A 22,218-nucleotide genomic window follows, 5' to 3' on the forward strand; every position below is an offset into this window, starting at 1 on the left:
TAATCCCTGAAGAGCTCACAAATATGCAAACCTTTCCTCTAGAGTTAACTTTTGTGTTTTTCTTCTCCCTTACATTTCTTCTCACTTTATATTTAAAATACACATACCAGAAGTCATCTTTTTAAGGGGAGCAGGAGTAGGTTTCCTAGCAGAGAGGATGATGGAAGAGAGATCTCATTATTCCAAAATTCCAAACAAAAATACAGAAATCTTATAGCAAACTCCTGAGAGACTGGAATGCCTAATGGTACATATGTTGTAAATGTGTGTGAATTTCATATGCCTTTTGAAATATTCTTAATAGAGTAAGAGCCTCCAATAAAAACTTAAATATAGAGATTCTCCTATGTTTCATAAGCAGCAATTCACAAAAAGCATAACCTCCATAGCCTCTAACTGCAAACTGCAATGCAGAGGATAGGATTAGTTTTCAAAGAAAGAATGTATATGCTGAACTTCTGAAGCTTCTGGTTTAGTATATTCAGTATTAACTGCACAAAAATATACGCTCTCTGTGACGAATATTTTCTCAACCTTCAAGGTGTTCCCTGGCGTCAGGTTACATATTCTGTGTAAATTGTGTGAATAATACTTCCGTCCTACTGGGGATAATTTAATTGCATTATACTTCATCTTTTTTCTGTCTATACATTTTTATAACTAGTAAACATAAGTTTAATATCCAAACTTCATATTTCAATATTTTTAATTGGAGAATGGGCACCCTAAGTTTAAAGTTAACTATTATGAGTTAACCAAATATTGTAATGTAAACACCTATAGTTATACTTTTCACAAAGGATCTACCTCTCCAAGAATGAACCTTGATGAGGCCCCCTCCTTTTATACATTATCACATAATTGGTTACTCTAGAATTTCCTACAAAGGAAGGAGTCCAGGTCGCTGACACTTAGTTCATTTTAAAATTAATATATATTTTATTTTAATGTAAGTTGCATTATCACTCAAGTCAAAATTTTGCTGACATGAAATAGCATCACTATGATATATGATCACTTTCAAAGTGATGGGGGAAATTATATATTTTAAGTACTGACTTTTCAAACATATGATTTCTGAGCCTTTAAGAAGGAAATAAACAATTACCAACTTCTCTTTTAAATTTTGATTTCCTCAAGCATTTGAGAAAAAACATTTCCTTCCTAAAAATTTTTTAAGGTATGAACTCAAGATCATTTCTGCTACCTTCACATATGAAGGTTTTTTATATAATGTAAAACACACGGATCACTTAAGGCCATAAGCATTACCCGACTTTCCCTGATATTTTCCTAACAATCTCTTCTGTAAAAACAAAAACAAAAACAAAAACAAAAAACAAAAAACCAAAAAACCAAAAAACAAAAACTCATTTAAACATTAAGATTTTATGTTCTTTAAGAATCCTTCTTTAAGAAAACTGGTAAACCTGGTATCTCATATACATTGAAGTTGTGTTTTTCAAGTCCATCTAAAGATTAACTCATCTCAAAAATTTTCTGGGAGTGCCCAAATCTTATTTTAGAAGTGTTACTATTGTAGAGATTGTTGTCCTTAGGATTCATGTGTCCAGAATTATTCCTGATCACTTAATACAAACTTTGCCAGATCTTCCTGATTTAGAAAACAGCACACAAAGAAAAAAAAAGTAAATTTAACATAAAAAATAGACTTTACTGAAAAGTTCAGTTTGGAAAAATCACTGGTGATAAGACAGGTCATAAACTATTTCTAAAGATAAAACTTCTTATTTCTAGAGAAATCTGAAGTTCCAGGGATTCCAACTGGGGAAGACAGTGACACTGTCATTAAAGTTTTAAAGTTCGATTGGAATTGAAGACAAATTTTCATCAACATTCCAAGTAGAATGGTTGCAGTTGTTAACAGTTTCTGGTTAAATGTATATCATTTCATGCATTCAAGTTATAAGAAGAGGGCAGTTTTATGTGTTTCCATATTGGTGGACACAATAAAGTCTCTAAAAGACCATGTCTTTGAGTTTTTATGTGTGTTTGGAAAAAATATTTTAGAATGACATAAGGTGAAAATTTTTTGCTTTCTAGATTTTAATGCTTCCATGTAAATTTCTAAGAATTATGGATCACTGTCCCCCCAAAATGTGATTTAATGGGTATATTTCTCTCTGTATGAATTCATGATTCAATAGGTGTGACTATTAGGCTATACAAAGATAGAAACTATGATGGAAGAGCAGTAAAATCGAAAAATATCAAGTTTAAGATACACGATTTAAAAAAGGAAACCAAAATGTAGAAATCAAACAAGAAGTTCATGTGCAGATCCAAGAAATCAGAGAGTGGTGAAATAAATTCTGGCATCAACAAAAAAATAAAGCTTTATTATTAAACTCTCATCAAAAGATGAGGGTTACAAGAAACTGGTAGGTGCCTGAAAAGAAGAACGTACCACCCATCTGAACAGAGAACACAAAAATGTTCTGCAGTACTCAGCAGGGCTCTTGTGGGCAATTAGTTGTCATTTCACACAGCCTTGCCTTTAAAGAAACATCACCCTAGCCCTAAGTACAGGCCTCTGTGGTCCAGAGGGACAGAATTCCTTCCCTCCATTGCGCCTGTGCAAGGCGACCCCTCAGGATGGTTCTTCCGCCATCCTATCACTGTCATGCTTCTTCAGTGACTTGAGGTCTCTAGATGCAGTGCACAGCCCAAACACATTCAAGGATCCTGCCAGATCCATGGCGTGATGTTGGGCCAGGCTTATGTTTCCTCTCTCCCACAGATGCTGCAGTATTTTCAAAAACAGGGCCAGACAAGCCTTGCTCTCATTTCCTGTGAAGATCCAGCCTAATGGCGACAAAAGAGGTCCAGCCTCTGTACTCTAGTAAGGTCATAAATAATATCTCATTACAGATGTTACAGTTTAAATTTTCTTTCTTTTATGTCAAGGAGGAGAAAGGGCCCATTTCAAAAAGAAAAAAAAAGTGAGTTCACACCACAGATTGTGACAGATTTATTACTATTTATCACGGTAAATATGTATTGAAGAAAACATATAAATGTCTTTAGCTAGTCATAATCACTTGAAAAGAAACCTTTTACTATCCCCAGTTTCTTATTATTTGTAAGAAAACTATTCACACATACCGAAGCAAGTTTTAGAAATATCTTACCAGGTATATATTAATTTGAGCTTAAAAAAAAGAAAAAAAACATGGCAGAGGTCTAAAAATACCGGAGCAAACGTGTTACAGTGACTATTGCGGACCATCTCTTTAGATCAAATTAAAATATATATTTCGTGCAGTGGGAAGGCACATGGATCTTGTTATAAGTAATAAGCAATCCAATGCATGCAACGAAGCTAATATAAACTAAGTCATATTATTGCTATTAAAACAGAGCAGAGATTTTTTTTAAAGTAATGACAATAAATAGATGATTGGATTCTGAAATCGACCAAACTTAGTTACTCTTCTTGCTTAAAAAAAGAAAAGTCAAAAAAATAACAAGGATAAAATATCCATTTCGACTGAATTTTCCTCCTTGTCTTTAAAAAAACAGGCTCTACTTATGAGAATGTTCCTTAAGGACCATTAAAACATTTAGCCAAGATAAATTCTCTAAGAAGAGTAAACCTTAAACTGACCATCAAAAGCCAAAAATTAAATAATACAAACTAAATTTCCAATTCTAGATCTACTGTGAAGAAAGGAAAGATACCTTTTATTTCTCAACATGGACAACATATCAAAAACACACAAACTGTCAAAATGGCAAAGAAAAAACTGTATCCGTGAAATTTTCTATAGTGGCCAGTTAACTCTAGGAAAATACTTAAAAAACTTACAGTGAAGTAGGAGAGATTATTATTGACAATGATTAAGCAGACAGATAATATCTAAGGCCACACCAAAACACTCCTTAGAAATTGGGTAGATTTCTGCATAATTTTAGCACTGGAAAAAACAAAGTTTGTTTGGCTATGAGGCATAAATAAGGTTCTATAGCTTCAAGTTTTACATGGCTTTAACAGCACGCAACTATTCCATCATTTCAGGACATCTGAAGGTCCACTTATTGTATTCAATACTGTCCGTATTAGGTGCAGGCATGTTTTAAATGTCAACAGCTGTGAAGACTGTATCATTTGAGGTTGTCATAAAAGCTATTAAAAGCTAAAGTTTCATCTACATTAAATCCACCACCAACTTCAAGCTTAAAATATGCTTAGAAAAACCTGAAGGGATATTGGTCAGTTTTAATACAGCACAGAAATTTAAAGAATAAACCACTCAGTACATTGTTAAGTGACTTACTGGTAGTCCAAAGTGACTATTTTATACACAATTGGCAGTTTTATTTACACAATATTTTTCTGTATTTATGGATAATTTTGTGATGCTTCTTCAACATTACCAAGTCTATGATAATCAGCATACAAAATTTGTGTTTTTTTCCTGATAAGACTCACTCTGATATATTCACTTAATAATTTTTTGGATGAGCTGAACTGAAAGCAAGTCAAATACACAGGTGTTTGGGTTAATCTAATCTTAGCACATTTGCAAAACCTATTATTCTCCTAATTTATTAAAAATGAAGTAAAACTAATATGCGAGCATCAATTGGTAATATATTTTCAGAAACCCGAATACCATTTTATTTTAGAGGAGAAGAACTTGCAATGAGGCTTATGAGCATTCTTTTCAAAGAATACTAGTGCCCTACAGAACACAGAATTAAATTAAATTAAATCAAAACTATGTATCTCTCTCTCTATATATATATGTATATATGTATACATATATACATATATATGTGTATATATGTATATATATGTGTATATATATATTTATAGGAAGGAAAGAAGAAAGGAAAAAAGAAGAAGGGAAGGAGGAAACAAGAAGGGGGGAGACTCATATTCTTGTTCTATGTAAGGAGGAAATTACTCAAAGCAATTTGCCTACTTACTTAGGCAAAGACTGGTTTTAAAGAAAATTAAATAAAATCATGTAGGAACTCAGATTTGAAAATATACATAAGAATTGAAAATAAGATATCGCATTTAGTTGGGATCACAACCAACTTTTGCTACGCTGGAGCCTGGAGGGACCTCACCAACGCCTGAGTATAGCTCCAGGTAGTAAAAAGACCCAGAATGCTCTTGGTTACAGCTGGATTCTTCTAGTTGTCACCTGGTATTCCAGACACAAACGGCTACTGATGCAACTACCTTTGCAGCATTTATTCAGTAACCTCTCTAGAAAATAGAGACATTCTCTCTGCACTCTGGGCTGAAACCCATGTAAATTTTTCCTAAATCCTCTCCACAAATCTCCTTTCGCATGCAAATCCATAAATCATCATAATACCGACAAAGAATTTAACCAACACATGAAACTAATACTCATTCTCTTGAAAGCCCTGTACAGGTAAAACTCCTCGAACTTCAGGCACCTTTTCAAGGCTCTCTTCAGAGCTTAAACTGCTGAATATCAACACAACCACCCAGTCTTCCAGGATACACAATTAATCACTCCAACGTGGGTCAGGTGGCTGGACGTGCAGGTCATTCCTACCTCATCCCCAGTCTAGATAAACACGCTGCTCTGGCGCATGGAACCTCATTTGCTCCTATCTCCTTTGCATCAATACAAACAGAACAAAATAAAACAATATACAAAGCAGAAACAAGCAGTACTTACTGAAGATGGCAAACCTGGAGGAACTTTTCGAACTTTCTTTGTCTGCACCTCTGAAAGAAAATGAAGAGGCTGTGAGGTCCCCGAATGCCTATTTCCCTAACTAAAACAGATTAAACCACGAAGCCATTTAGATTAGACCAGATTTTCTTAAATCATTACCTTAGCAAAATGTCAGTACTGCTATCATATTTTATTCTGGCAGAAATCGAATTCTGCCTTTTTCATAAAAATCAAGATATTTAACTTTTTTTAAGCTTTGATTTTTTTTTTTAAGTTTCCTTATATGGGCAGCCAAGAGAAAACAAGAAATAAGCATACACCAAAATAGTTCTCTTGCTACTAGAAGTTGTTAACATACCCATCCAATGTACTACTGGGGAGGGGTGGTCACGAGCCTGACATTTGAGCAAAATTTTATGGTTTTGGGGGGTGGGGTGAGAATAGGGTGAGAAGGATGGCATCAAAAAAGAGAAGAAGAAAGAAAAAGACTACTACTAATCACTCAGGCATTCAAGCAGAGGAATACCTTACCCAGGGCACTACTGTGAAGAGGCCTCCTTCGGGGGTTATTGCTAGAATACTGATAATACTGGGAACCAGGTTTGGTGGGCGACAGGGTTCCTGGGTTGCCCATATCCATGTCACCTCCAAGGAGACTCTGCTAAAAGGTTCAAAAGGGAAAACAAACATAGAAGGTTAGTTTTTCACATTCACCACCCCCCAACTGATTGTTAGTACTTAAACCACGGCAATAAAGAAAACAGCATCTGCCGAGCTGCAACAATTAAAACACAACCAAACAAAAAGAAAAAGAAAAGCAGTCTAAGAAGCTAGCACGAAGTTTGTGATTTTTCAAATTCTTTGCTTTTGAGAGGAAGGTAGACGGTGATTCTCTTGAAACAGTACTTTCATCCTAAGACGACTCACATTCTGATTGTTTAAGAAGAGGGCGTTTGTGTAAGAGTCATGTTTTCTTCATCTACACTTAGGCTCATATCTGGGAACTATTCATGCCCTTCCTTCGCAAGAACTCCAGAAGAATCTGATTTTTCGGACGCACACAACTTCCCCCGACTGCTCACGTTGGGGGTGAGGGTAGGACGCTCCCCTCCACTGAGGACTCTGCATCGGCTCGGCATTATCCCCCACGGATTTACACAGCACCCACAGAAGAGAAAATGCCAGCAGAACCGGGAGCAAATTCAAATCTCACGCTAACTTCCAAAATCATAGAAATAGTAGGCATTCTAAGCGAACAGGAACAAATTAGAATGCCCTCTTGAGGACTACTGGAAGTTAAAATACATCCCCACAGATTAAACATTTACCTGAGCACTAGAAAACTTTCGCAAATATCATTAACTTATCACAGTGTGATAAATGACTAAACTTTCAAAAATGATGACACACGAAAGATCATATAATAATATTACATTTTCTAAAAACTACATAAAAACTTACCCATAATATATAAATCGCCTGATTATACTCTGCATTGAACACATTGTTCTGTTAATTAGTCTGATATGCAAGAAAACAAGTGTAGATACTACCATTTATATTAAGAACAAATTTACTATTTAATAAAGAAATTTTAAAATTAAGTACTAAAAATCTAACTTTATCGTTACTTGTAATCAACTTTTACTGACTGAACTAATTACTGTCCTTGATAAAGTACAGAATGTGTTTTCCCTAATCTAAATTCTAATCACCATGTCACTCACAACAGACTTAGGGATGCTTCACTAACACACTATTCACATGCAAAATACTCTAAATAGGCCAATTATGACTCTGCCCCTGTTCCCTGGTTAACCCGCTGAGAACTGAAAAATTTCACAAGGCAGTCACCAACTAAAACAAAGAGTCCTTGTTTTAAATTAAGACAGTCTTTTTGATTCCTAAATAGCTCAACAAAGTGGCATGTCTTCTAGTGAAAGCAGTTGGTCAAATATGACCCATAAGCTGGAAAATCAAAAATTCAAACCTCCCCTTTCCAGTGCCATATAGCTAAATATCATAAAGAGAACCTCTCTGTTCCAGGGATTTTTTGTGAGTGCTGGATGAGTAATAAAGGACTAAACAGCTACTGATAAGTTTGCCTTCACTGTTTCCAGTTTAAGACTTTTCCAAGGGATACAGAGTCAACATTACTTTCGAATAAAACTTTAAGGATGAGATTTTAGTTTTGAAGCTCATTTTGAGCAAAAATTCATTGCGAGTATCTTCATATTTGCCACATAAATACCAGATAAAACCAGGTCATTTGCCAGATAAAAATATGTCATCCGCATGCTCAATTACTGCCTCTTCCGAACTTAGGATATCAAAATGCTACCCAATGACAAACTAAAATACAGAGCTCTTTGTAATAGTTTTCTATAAACCAGGAATAACATCTATAACCAGCATAACATCAAATGATTTCTTTATCATTTTACAAGTGGCATTCAACAATTTTAGAATCTCAACCTGCAATTTCACTCTTGGTAAATCTTAGTAACAAAATCTACATTTAAAGCCCAAGTTTTCTTTGAAATTTCCATCGATAAAGCTGTGAATGATTTAAATCACAGCCTCCTCACAGTCTGGTAAATTTACAAATAAGCCTCCCTTTCATGAAAAGAGGAGCTTGAAGGGGACATTATTGATAACTTTGTATCTTAGGCAGACGTTACTCCTCTGCCTTCGTTTTCTTTTCCTAAAATAATACAAAATACTCAAACAAGGACTGAGCAGATAGGTTGAAATGCCTGCTTGTCTTCCTAATGAGCTTAACCAGTGCTTAATTCTTGTTGGTCCTGGTGGCAAAGGTTTCCACTCCCAAGAAACTAGATGCATTCAATAGGTCAACATAAAAACAAACAAGCTTGCTGTACTGTGTTTTAGCAGCATTCACAACAGAGCTGTGAAAAATATAAAATGATAACTAGAAGATCGCTAACTGGCTGTGGCTGACCTTACTGTTGTTAATGTAAAAGAAAATCATTTCACGGGCCAGTTGTAAATAAACCATGCCCCTAACACTTGCATGCGCAGCCACATGAACTATGGATAGTGACACAGAACTAAGACCAGATAGCACTTACATTTGGTGGCTCCTGCTAATCCTTTTTTTTTTTTTAAACAAAGCACATTCCTGTTTCTTTCTTTTTAGACCTGTTTGTTCCTTTTTCTTTTTCTCTCAGACAATAGAATCATTCTTCTAAAGCAACAAAAATAAGCATTTCCTCACACTTAAGGGGGCCCTAATCACCCCCCTAGGGAAAGTTAAGATAAAAATATTGTGTTCTTATTGTAGAGTATACTTGTAAAATGAACAATAACCATTTACTATTGTTTGGCCTTTACGTCACACATTTAACTCTCTTTAGCAATGAGAAAGATTAAAAAAATTTTCCACTGGCTAAAAAACCTGAGTTTATGAACTTAGAAAGTTAATGGCGTTCAATTCAACAAGGTAAATTGAATATGGCACAAAGTGGATAGGCATTCATTTACACATGAATTCACCTGCATGGTATACATACACATACACACACACACACACACACACACACACACACACACACATTAATGCTTAATTTAAAAGTTAAGTTTGAAAGCTAAAGTCTACTTTCAAAATGGGCAAATTCATCTTTGCCTTAAATAAGATTACAAAGGTTTCAGGTTTTTCACATTGTGCAAGTTCATGCTCTGCGGTTATGCTGGGTCCCAGTCGAGAGCTGCCCGAGTCTGCCAGGAAACACTGGAAGCAAGATGTGGCATCTCACTGAGCTAACCTGTAAATCTTAAACCCATAGTTTACCATTTTCTTTAACTGTCTGCAATGTGAGGAGACGAGCCCTTCCCCTTATTCAGTCCTTACTTTCTTCCAAAGACAAACAATTTTAAGACTTAAAATACTGTAACCAAATATTATATATATATATGTGTGTGTGTGTGTGTATGCTTCTATATATATATACATGCAGCATATATATGTGTATATGTGTGTGTGTGTGTGTATATGTGTGTGTGTGTGTGTGTGTGTGTGTGTGTGTGTGTGTGTGTGTTGACTTTGTGAACTGGGCTTAAATATTTTGGGGTCCACACCCCTACAACTGATTCTTCAGGAGTAAGCTATTCCCCACCAGAGCCACTCAAATGCCAAATGCAACATTCTGTGAGGGTCCTTTTTCCATTAAATTTTTTTTGTTTGTTTTATATCAGATCTGGGTCTCAGTCTAACACATTCTCAACACTGCCCCGATTCCCTTGGTGGGGGGGGGGGGCAGGGAGCTTTTTAACATCCTTGATCAACCACTGAACTTTGCTTATGCAACCAAGAATGCAAACCATGAATTAAACTTGAGTAACAGAAAAGCAGCATATATCTCAAATTAGATTTATAACTGAATGGTAATCAAAAATAGAACTAACTGCTTCAAGCTTAAATTATCAACTTTTTTCTTGTTAAACTAAAATCATCTTGCTCTGAACTATTATTTCCTTTCAGTCAGCACTTTAAATGTAATGGGTGGGTGGTACATTTCTAAAAAGGAAGATTATATTTACCCTTAATTATAGATATGAGTGAGATCAGAGTACGATGAATGCTGCTTTTTGGCTTATAATTAATTCATCTAATAGGTGAATGACCTTGAATTTCAGAGTTGGAATCGGGTGAGGGGGGAGAGAGAGAAGAAGAAGAAGAAGAAGAAGAAGAAGAAGAAGAAGAAGCAGCAGCAGCAGCAGAAGCAGGAGAAAAAATAATCTCGGGGGAAAAGCAAATGTGCCCCTGGTTTCTTAGCGCTTTCTCTGATTTTGCGTCACTCCCATTACGTTGTGATCCGATATCAGACACAACATCTTGGGGGGATGTTGTAGAACAGAGAAAAGCAGTCTCAGATGAAACCAGATTAAGCTCCTTTTCTGAACTATTGCCAAATGCTTGTGAGTCTAATTCATGTTTGGGTATTCTAGTACTCACACAGCTGCAATTCCATTCTTTCATCACAAACCTAAGTGATGTATAGTGGCTTTGTATGGCGAACTGACTCTATAAAGCCAGGAATTTGGGAAGGCTTTACGTTAATATGGAAATAAAATTCTGAACCACTATAAAACTTATGAATGCTGGATATTTGTATGGGTACCTAATAGACTTTGCAGTACTAAGTGCAAAATATACATTGAGCAAAATTACCAATTATATTTGTTTAAAACGCATAAAAAAAAATCGCAACGGAGGTCATTTCTCCATAGTGAATTCTGCACAGGATCGGATTTTCAAAGACACTGCTGAATAAGATTCCTAACAGCCATGGGGAAGTTTTTGCAAATCCCTGTCGAATAGCTGCTGCTGAATTTGCCATTTTGACCACAGAAGGGCCATTGCTGACTTACTCTAGTAGCAGGAGGGGGCGATAATTTTGCTGCTGTTGGCACTTACTCCGCAACCCAGAATATATCTCACAGCGAAGGGCAATGAAGAACACAGTATTTCCACCTGTGTGCACCTCTGAACTTCAAAGCTCAAAACTGAAGGTCAGTCTTTGGACAGTCTCTATTCCCGAGAGCGGAAGGTCCGGGAATGCACCTTCATAGTTTATTTTGAGTTCAGTCTTATGCTTGGTTTCAGCAAAATAGAACTCTGGAAAGTTAGAAGGATAAGATGGCAAGGATAACTTGCACAATCAGGGACTTAACAGATTGTCATCGTGCTGTGGAGAAATGTAAATTATTGAAATTATCATTTAGCAAAGATTTTTCTTTTAGGGACTTCTGGTCAATGCTTTTTATTCTTACTCTGAACATGCAAGGCCCATTGTAACAAGTCAGAGGCAGAATCCAAACCTCTCGGGGCGCCTGCATGGTTCAGTGGGTTAAGTGGCCAACTCCTGATTTCAGTTCAGGTCATTATCTCTTGATTTCAGCTCAGGTCAGGATCTCACGGTCGTGAGATCGAGCCCGGTGTCAGGCTCCATGCTGACAGTACGAGTCTGCTTGGGATTCTCTCTCACAACCTTTCTCTCTCTCTCTCTCTCTGCCCCTCCCCTGCTCTTTCTCTCTCTCTCTCTCTCTCAAAATAAATAAACTTAAACAAACAAACAAACAAACAAACAAAAACCTCTTAAGGAAAGAGGGAGGGCCCTGAGGTCAAACAGATGGGAAGGCACCCTAGCTCAGAAGCATACAAGCATCGTGACTAGGGGTTAGTTACACAACCGCTCTAAATCCTATTTTCCTCCTCTGTAAAAAGGGAATAATGAAAGCTCTAATATAGAGTTATCAGGAGCAGATGAAACAACATATGTAAAATGTCCTTTAGAGATGGACTCCCACACAGTTACCGTCCTATGTCCCTCCAATTCATGGTCTTATATTACAATCCACTGATGACTCTTTAAATGATTCCTCAAAAGTTGTGAATGATTGATTGGCAGTCAGGTCTTCTACTCTCAGAAAATATACACTGAGATAATAATTTAGAGAAATCATCATTAAAAAAATGAAAAAAAAGTCAAATATTGGGGTCCACATAAACAGTGATGACAGCCTCATGGCCTAGAACTACACTGGCAACAAGAAATGGCTAGTTTTGATCCATATTGAATAAAGAAACTGGCCAACAATCAATCTTGATAATTTCAGCTTAAGTGGCCATTTTCCTGGAACTGCCACAAGGATTACTTCAATGGCTCATTTAATTTTGCTTTCGCAAGCGTGAGCAAACTGCTACTGTTAATTCAACTAAACGTGAGACCAAAACTAGTCGTACTAAATATCGCACAACTAGATACGCAAAAATAAAAAACGTATTTGATAAAATTTTATCATTGTGATGCTAAATAAATTCAAATTCTTACTACTGCAATAGCCACTGATAAATACCTTAAACAGGTTCAACTTTGTTTTTCTGTTTGCAAGGCCAACTACAGGCATTTAATGAATATTATATGATATTTATCAGGAATAATTTTTCAAAAATTTGTACTGCCCCATGACATCACAAAAAAATAAATGAATGAGAAATATGCATAATCCCCAAAGAATTCAATTGACCTTGAACAAAGTTATTTATTTTCATAGCGATTATATTTCACCAAACATTAAAAATTCAAGTATATTGTCTTTTCCTATAAAGAAACACAACACCTCATATTTAAATGTTATAATGTGATGCAAAGGTTGCCATAGTAACCATTACTTAATGTATAGCAGAGTAATAGTCAAGTAAAAAACTCATGCATTTTGGAATGGAAATTACAACTGCCCAAGGGTTGGCGAGATTTATGCATTCACCTATTTGACCACCTCTCGAATTAAAAAAAAATACATTATTTATTGTATACAATAAAGTGAGGAGGTCTTTTGGTGGTTTCTGAAAATCCATTCTAGAATCCCAAGTCATCTATTACAGATTAAAAGGAGGATTTTTATTTGTTAGTGAGAAGGTAGAAATTTAGCAAAAGAAAACAGGAAAGCAATCAGTAACTTACAATAAAAATGGATTTGAAGAAACCTTATATAAACAATATAAAATTCAAGATAACTGCCTTCTTTTCAGTTTATGCTCCTTCTCAGTTCAGGAAGTTTATTTAATATATAATTTGATAAGTGTGCTATAATCACTACTTGCCTTAAAATGTTTTTCTTTAGCAATTTTGTTCCAAAGTAAAAATAGAACAATTTGAATAAGACCTGTTAACATACCAGGGAATTAGCATCACTTCTCCTATAAATATAAACATGTGGCTATAATAAATGTGCTGAAAAGTATATTTGGCCAGGTTGCTATTTTAGTAAAATAAAAAATATCAAAATGTCACATGCCAGTCTTCTTCATATTGGATGGGGAAGGTTCCATTTCAAGGTTGTTGTAAATGACATCCTCTCTAGTAAGGATTTATAAAAACATTTTTATGTTGAGACTGTCCTCATGGAGGACAGGATCTAGGGTCTCATTCATCTGCTTACCCAGCACCTCACATAGTTCTCAAAGTCTAATGGCCAACATAAAAGATTTACTAAAATGAAGTATCCTGATAACGAGCTGAACTTGTAAATGAGGAGACAAGCCTAGCACATGACATGAGGAGACTGAGGTTACCTGGAGAAGCCGTGAATGCATAACGGAATTTCAAATCATTGTGCAATTCTTTAAGTTCTGACTATCCTTGCAAAGCTGTCCATGGCCCCATCCTTCCCGTGGGTCTGCTTTTGATGTACATTAACAGTTTACTCCCAAAGTGCTCTCTTGAATACATGGCTTATCAAGAATATGTGGCCACGAAGGCCAAACAAATTTATACGCGATTAAAAGGGAGAATGGCTTCTTCAGTGTTAACTCCCTATTGTGCCTAGCATAGAGACCTGCCATGGCAAACGCTCACTAAGTATTGAACGCAGAACTACTGCTATTAATCAAATCAAGGACTTAAACGACTATTCTGCGTGTTTTTTTTAACCTTTTTTCTAGCACAGATGTATTCCATTAGTCATTTCAATTACTGTTACTGCTGATAATAATAGTAGCAATGGTAGTGATAGCAGAGGAGGAGAAGGGGGGGAATATGAAATAAGAGTAGTGATAAGGGTAATAGGAATAAGTAGTAGCTATTACACCTGAGTGTCTGGTAAGAGCCAAGCACGGCTGCAGATCCTTTCCATGCTAATAAGGCAGAAGATACGACCCCCATTGTGCACACGGGGACATTCAGAGTGGGAACATGGCCTGACCAAGGATAGACATGTGGCTGGCAAGCAATACAACCAGGATGAGAATTCGGTCATGTTTGCCTTCAAAGCCTGTGCTTGTCCTCAACTCCACACACTTCCTCCCTCCATTGTGTGCACTTGGTTTTTCTTGCCCTCACTCCGACCATTAGGAGGAGTCAACCTGTTTCTCTTCAGTTCATTTTTAACACCAAAAGTTCATCTCTCAAATTTCCTCCAGAGGAGCCTCTAACTCAGTAGGGGAGGACAGACTTGGGTGTGAGTACCACCTTCCCCTGGATAACCCTGGACAATCTGCCTAACCTCTATAGCCTTGAGGTTCTTTGTCTGGGAGGAATAGTATTATTATACCTACCCATTGCAAGAATTAACCTAGATAATATAAAGTGCTCAGCAAAGTTTCTTTTTTTTTAAAATTTTTTTTTTCAACATTTATTTATTTTTGGGACAGAGAGAGACAGAGCATGAACGGGGGTGGGGCAGAGAGAGAGGGAGACACAGAATCGGAAACAGGCTCCAGGCTCCGAGCCATCAGCCCAGAGCCCGACGCGGGGCTCGAACTCACGGACCGTGAGATCGTGACCTGGCTGAAGTCGGACGCTTAACCGACTGCGCCACCCAGGCGCCCCGCTCAGCAAAGTTTCTATCACTTGCTCAGCCTTTGTTAGTTGAGAAGGAGCATTGTCATATACGTTGTATATATAAAATACCGTACTATAAATTAATACAATATATATTATGTAACATCATTATGTAAGTCAGAATGTAACATGATAGATTATTGGCTGTAAGTAATACACATGTGTATTACCTATTTTTAACAGGCCAAGATCGAGGACCTGTCAGGCTATAAACAAGTCCTCTTGAACAATGGAAATGTCACTTCTTGAGTCTGAAATTTCCACTGCCCTTGCTTCTGCTCTACCCAGCCCCTTGGCATTCATTTCTTTAAAAAAAAAATTATATTAGTCTTTATTCTGTTAAGTTTTTATTTTCATTCCAGTTAGTTAACATGTAGTGTAATACTAGTTTGAGGTGTACAACAGAGTAATTCGACCTGCCCATACATCACCCTGTGCTCATCACAAGTGCACTCCTTAATCCCCATCACCTATTTAATCTTGCCATTCATTTCAGACCTCGATTTCCACAATGCAGTCAATTGTCTCTTCCAGTGAAGTTCAAATTCCTTCTTTTTTCTATTTCATTGCTATTTCTTTTTCCACTCAGTCTTCTTGCATTTCAACCCACTTCCTTCTAGACTTTTCCTTCTACTTCATCTGAAAACATTCATCTGCTGTAACATTTCTCATCTTGTATGGCAAGTGTTCATGCATCCGATTTCTCCTTGCTAGTCTGGGCGTTCCTCAAGGGCAGAAAGTGAGCCTCAATCATCTCTGTATTCCTGGCATCTAGCACAGTAGGCCGGGTACATAGTATATTTTCAATAAATGCCAACTGGATTAATTAATTCATAAATTGATTGCTAACGATATCTGCATGATTATAGTGGTTACTGTCATGAAGATAAGGTCCCCATCTCTATCCCAGCAGACATAAAACTCCTACACCTCTATATTCAGTCTTGCCCTTAGCTCTCCTCCTGTGCCTCTGAAGTGGTTTTGAAAAACGCCACCTCTTGAATGCTTCATAAAAAAAACAAAACCTAAAATTTAATTCGTAATATGTGAAAGACTAAACACATCTTTTCCACAAGACTTCTGCTGCTTCCTAATTATTCTCGTGGCCCTTTAAAATAGATTAGAAGAGTCAGAATTTGTACAGTCTGTGAAGAAATTAGTTGTACGTTCATCTAAATGCACACATAATGGTTGACATTTGGTTGAAAACTGGTGGGACTGCTCCGGATATGTTTTCAAATGTTTTACCGCTCATCCAGCTTGGGTACTGCAGACACTACCTGGGTGGGGGAACAGATTCAGTGGTATCACACACCTCTAGTAGAAAAGACACTGCAGGAGAGAGGGGATCGAAGACGCAGCGAGGAAAAGAGGGATGGCTTGTGGAGAGTTTTGAAGAAGACAGTTACCCTGGGGAGCATGGCATATAAAACAGGCTGGCAGAACTTGAAATAGCTGGCTGAAATTACTCTCCTTAGCAGATAGTGGGGAAGTCCTGACATGATATTTAGCCCTGGGATTCTGATTTCTTAACTGTGGATAACAGGTTGGGTCAGACAGCATCAAGAGACAGTAGGTGCTCAATGCAGTTGAGTGGAAATGGCCATAGTAGACTGGAGCTAGAAATAACATAATCAAGGCAACAACTTCAACACTGAGCTCCCACAGGATAAAAATTGGGGGGACTTATCTTCACAGGAAGTGATATGACCTAAACTTTCTTAGACTATTCATGCACCAATTTGTCTCAACTCTTCTAATTCAGTGAACTCTTCCAGAATGCCACCACTAAATACCAAGAACACTGTTCTAAGATAAAGGTCATTAAGAATTTTCTTAAAGGGCCAGACAGAGAACATTTTAGTCTTTGCTAGCCATATGGTCTCTGTTTCAACTACTCAACTCTGCTGTTGTAGCACTAAATCAGCCATGCATAATATGTAAATGAACAGGTGAGGCTGTGTTCCAATAAAACTTTATTTATAAGGATGGCTGTGGGCCAGATTTGGCTCCAGGCCATAGTTTGTTGACCCATTTTCTAAGATGAAAGTATAGTGTTTTTTAGGACGTATCTCCAAAGTTCAATTATTTTGCCACGGTGAAAATGCCATGAAGTTTTATAGATGCTCTCTTCACCCTTTACTCTCCCCATCACCCCATGCCCACCAAGAATGTTCATATACTGCTATCAGAATTTAGGCTTTTTAAGCCCTGAGCTGCCCCTGTTCTCTCAACAGAAAACCTGTCAGAGCTTACAAACACTCCCCTCCCCTCCCAATACCCACTTCACAGCCAATTTAGCTCCAGTCTACTAATCAGGCTTCTCTTTCCTCTTGCACACATTTGGCACTTACTGTGCACTGAGCACTTACTGTGAACCAGTCACTGTTCTAGGCACTGGGGACACAGAACCTCTTCACCCATATCCTCCCCTCAGCTTGGCTTAAGTACAATGAGAGTCACATGGTGTGGAGCCTCCTCCCACTGCCTTCTCTCCCATCATCTCCAGCCACTGTCAACTTCAGAGCTCCAGCCTCGACCTGCACAGTGACCTGCCCCCTCTTTTGAAACTCCATTCAGAACTCACTCTATAGAATCTTCTGCAGGCAAACCAACCAGTCTTCAACCTTTCAGTTTACTCAATATTCACACGCATGTTTTATAAGGAGCCTTCAATCTTTACGGGCAAGACGATATTCTAACAATAAGCAATCAACTGGCTTTACAGAGCTAGGAAAGGATTATGATTTTTAACTTTCCTAATAGTAACTGTAGAGCATTTATATCCATCTGTACTCTATTTTCTCTCTGAGGATGTAGGACAGGCATATATTTTATTATGTTTTCTCAAATTCTTCATTATAAATATATTTAGATATTCAGCATATGACACTGACTCTCTGAACTAGTTCACAAGGCAGTTTAACAAAAATCATGAAAGGATTCAGATTCAGCAGCACAAACACTTCCAAAACACCAAAATACTCTCATATATCAATTTTAAAAGGAATTGGTTACTTTAATCTTTTCACACAAATATTTTGCAGAAAAGTACTTGCATAAAATTAATCTGGTGATTCAAAATTAAATTAGACTTCGAATGCAAATCCAAACAAAATGCCAAATAGAAAAAAAAGGGTGGGGACAGGGTGAACATGGAATCTTGAAATGATTCTAAATTTTATCTGGAAAACTAAATGCATGATAATTATAGCTAAGAAAATTTTTACAAAGAAATGAATTGAGAAAACCTACTACATATACATACACACATACATACACATACATACACATATACATACACATATACATATACATATACATATTTTAAGCAAAGTAAATTAAGACAATTTAGTACTGTTGCCAGAAAGGACAGACACAGCAATGGAAGTACGTATAGACAAATTTATGATTAAGCTGTCATTTAAAAATCAATGAGGAAACAAGAAATTGTTCAATAAATAGTACCAGAAGTTTGTTCAGCATTTGAAAAAAAAAATGTAAGCAAGTCTTTGCTTCCCATTTTATATCAAAATGTAATTAAATGGTTAAAACATAAAAGCAAGAAAATACATATAAGCAGATTTTTTTTAATTTTAAAATAGAGGAGGGCTTTGTCTATGACATTAGATGTAGAAAAATTAAAGAAACATTAAAACCTATGACTACATAATTATTTTTTAAAACATTATGCATGCAGAAAAAAAGTTTAGAAAATCCTTGCAATAAATAATTCAAAGGAAAGATAAATACCCTCAATAAATAAAAAGCTCCTTCAGTTGCAATAAAAAATCATGAACTATTCTTTTATAGAAAGAATAAATTTGAAATTTGGCAATAAATATATGAAAAGACATTTGGCAAGTGACAATAAGACAAATTTTCAGCTGTCAGAGAGGAAGTTCACTTTCATATATAGCTAATAAGAATGTAAACTGGTAAAAACTCTCTGGAAGGAAATTTAAAATGGGTGGCTCAGTCAGTGAAGTGTCCAATTCTTGATTTTGGCTCAGATCATGAACTCACAGTTTGTGAGATCAAGCCCCATGTGGGGCTCTGTGCTGACAGTGCGTGGAGCCTATTTGGAATTCTTTCTGTCTCCGTTCTTCCCCCACTCACGCACAACCTCTCTCTCTCTCTCAAAATGAATAAATAAACTTAAAAAAATGTACAGCAAAATTTTAAAAGCACATGACTTTGAATTTTCAATTCTAGAATTTTAACCAAAGAATAAACTTGGACAAGTATATAAAAATCTATGTGCAAAGATGTACATGGCAACTTTGTGTTTATGAAAATTTGCAATATCCTAGCAGAATTTTTGTTAAATAAATGAATAAGTATGAAATGATGTGATAAATTCACATTTAAAGAAAAAACATGTCTTAAAAATGTAGCACCTATAGTGTATGATCAATTATTCCAAAAAGTACCCAAAGATTTAACAATTTTCTAACAATTCCTCCACAACTGCTTAGTCAAATCATGATGTTTTATGAGAGTATCTCTTATTTTGGCAAATTCCATTGCTTACATTTTTAATAAGTAATACTCTTTTTTTTTTAAATAAGTAACAATCTTGAATAGCTTCATGGAGTAGAGTTCTGCAAGATAATTTTATATAGCAGGAAATGAAGAATGGAGATTATCTTCATTTCAGAAATATTTCCTGAACTTTGTTTATAACAAGATAAAGAATAATCTGATTCTATTTGTGCATGCACAGCCCAGGTGAAAGCTGCCACAGGGATTTATCAGATATTTGAGAGCTTTCTATAGAAAAATACTAAAAAGAAACCTTTCGATGGCAAAGTAAAAAGGACAAGACTGCTCGGCCAATTTTTTTAAATATGAAAGGTAATCGGATTTTTCTTTTTTAGTTTCCACGTGTCAATTGTGTCATTATGTATAGCTTACTAATTCTCATTGCGAAAATATACAGAAGAGAGCTGCACTTAGCATATATGTAGACTCTCCCACTGTTGTAGGCTCCTTACTGCATTTACCTAAATAATTTCCTACTCAAGTGCTGTATGAAGTGCACTGCTGTGGAGTCAGAACAACTCAGCACTGTAATGATCCATTCTGCAAAGCACAGCGCCCGGCCGAGCACAGTGATACTGCTGCTTTTCTCATGCACCAAACACCAGCGACTGCCCTCCATACCACAGCAGACCTTTCACCGAGAGCCCATCAGTCTTTCAACTACACCGGCTTTGAGACACAGACAGGTGAAAGGTCCAAGCGTTTTTAGATGCGAGGTACTATTTTCCAAAATTATGAAAAAAAAAATGTTTTAGCTGGGTACACAAGCCTTGTTTTAGATTGCCAAATCTTATGTAAACTGAAAGAAGCAAATCATATATGATGGGTTTAAAATCCTTTAACAATGATACTTGCTTTATTTGTTATCTGGCTTTTGTTCCTCTGGCAAGTATGGACATTTATTTATTTATTGTCTGTCCGTGGACAGGTCTACAGCCCCCTGCCCTCAATTCTGATTTCCCAAAAGCTCTGCCCACTTTCTACAGTTTTGTGACAAACTTAACCTGAACTGATATGAGGACAGCTATAATCTTGTTTTTATCCTACTGGGTGTGGCTACTCATGAGCTTGCTACAGAATGGTCACCTGCCTCCTTACCAAATACTGCGTCCAGTACAAAGTACATGTTATACAGTACGTGATGGGGGCTACACAGTACACGTTGCATGCACCACAGTAACTTCCTAAAATGCAAAGGATTTCTGAATTCTGGAACATGTATGGCTCTGAGGGTTCTGATTAAGGAATTATGACCTGTAAATGCTTAAGGCATGGTTTGAAAGAAAATCTCCTAGAGCAGTCATCTTTTAATTACTTCTGGGGACACTGTCAGTCAACACCTAACCCATTTAAAGTCAAATTGGCTTTCAATTCCCTTAGAATACTCACACTTAGGCTGCTCAAGTTCAGCACATATCTTGAATATGCCCGGTTTATTTGTACCTAGTAGGTCTCCTAGTAGATCACAGAGAGACAGTGGAGTCCTTTTACTTGTTGTTTGCCATTGGGTAGTTTTTTGCTCCTGGAGAACATTCTCATATTCCGAACTACTAATCCTTTCTATGAACATTTTTGGTTGTTTTCATTTACACACTATATAACTGGCTGCTTAATTTTCACTGCTATTTGAAGGAAGTTTTATGTACCCAAAATAATAGTTCAACTCTTCAGGTTTCACTCACGGAGTAGAGACGAAGATCCACTTCCTGCAGGAGATACTGTGACCTTTGCTCTGAAGTAGCTGCTCCACACTCAAAGCCAAGTTTCTCTAAAGCTTTTCAGCACACAGCTCTAAAACTGTCAGGGCAACCTGGGACGGAACAGCAGTGTGTGTGTGTGTGTGTGTGTGTGTGTGTGTGTGTGTGTGTAGAATCGTGTACATTTACGTATGTACATATTTATGTTTATTTACTTATTTGTATAGTGTTCCCATTCAAACACCTACAAACCCATCTGCCATCCTCCGTCCTTTTGCCAACATAGACAACAGCTCTTGCAACTTCTATTCCTTCACCCGAAATGCTAACAGTGGCTAAAGGAGTTTTCAGAAAATTATGACATATCAAGAACTTTTCATAGTTCAGTTAAATTTCAGGTTCCCATTGTTTTGTGGCACCTTCACCAATGCACCTAGGAGTACAAAGTATGTCTTTGGAGGGGCGCCTGGGTGGCGCAGTCGGTTAAGCGTCCGACTTCAGCCAGGTCACGATCTCGCAGTCCGTGAGTTCGAGCCCCGCGTCGGGCTCTGGGCTGATGGCTCAGAGCCTGGAGCCTGTTTCCGATTCCGTGTCTCCCTCTCTCTCTGCCCCTCCCCCGTTCATGCTCTGTCTCTCTCTGTCCCAAAAATAAATAAACGTTAAAAAAAAAAAAATTTAAAAAAAAAGTATGTCTTTGGAGAACATGTACAACTCACAAAGTTATTCCTTCAATAAATAATCATGATCATGTTCCAGGAACTGTTCTAAGCACTGGGGATAAGTCACTGCAAAACAACACAGAAAGCTTCATCTATGGATGTGTAAGAAAACATAAACAAGTAAACAAATTAGTAGGGTAGGCTAGAAACACTCAGTTCATCTAGTGAACTGATATTTGCAAGGCAACCTGTGTGTTCAGCCAGA

At 36.9% G+C, this 22,218-nt stretch overlaps 1 protein-coding gene across 18 annotated transcripts in view; it reads right to left on the reverse strand.

Annotated features, from left to right (window-relative positions):
• The window catches only part of TCF4 (transcription factor 4), a 351,095-nt gene that overhangs the window by 115,967 nt on the left and 212,910 nt on the right, over positions 1 to 22,218 (reverse strand). For 14 of the 18 annotated variants that reach the window (XR_007145686.1, XM_047826978.1, XM_047826974.1 and 11 more), the window contains 2 exons: positions 6,219 to 6,348; positions 5,688 to 5,737 (listed from right to left, as the gene is read on the reverse strand). Coding sequence is in view for 17 of the 18 variants with exons in the window: in XM_047826978.1 (XP_047682934.1) it covers positions 5,688 to 5,737; positions 6,219 to 6,348 (180 nt within the window). In the remaining variant the exon portion in view is untranslated. The remainder of the gene's footprint in view (positions 1 to 5,687; positions 5,738 to 6,218; positions 6,349 to 22,218) is intronic. The other 4 variants (XM_047826990.1, XM_047826977.1, XM_047826973.1 and 1 more) reach the window with 1 other exon arrangement.

The sequence above is a fragment of the Prionailurus viverrinus genome, chromosome D3 (assembly GCF_022837055.1).
Source record: "Prionailurus viverrinus isolate Anna chromosome D3, UM_Priviv_1.0, whole genome shotgun sequence".
Lineage (NCBI taxonomy): Eukaryota > Metazoa > Chordata > Mammalia > Carnivora > Felidae > Prionailurus > Prionailurus viverrinus.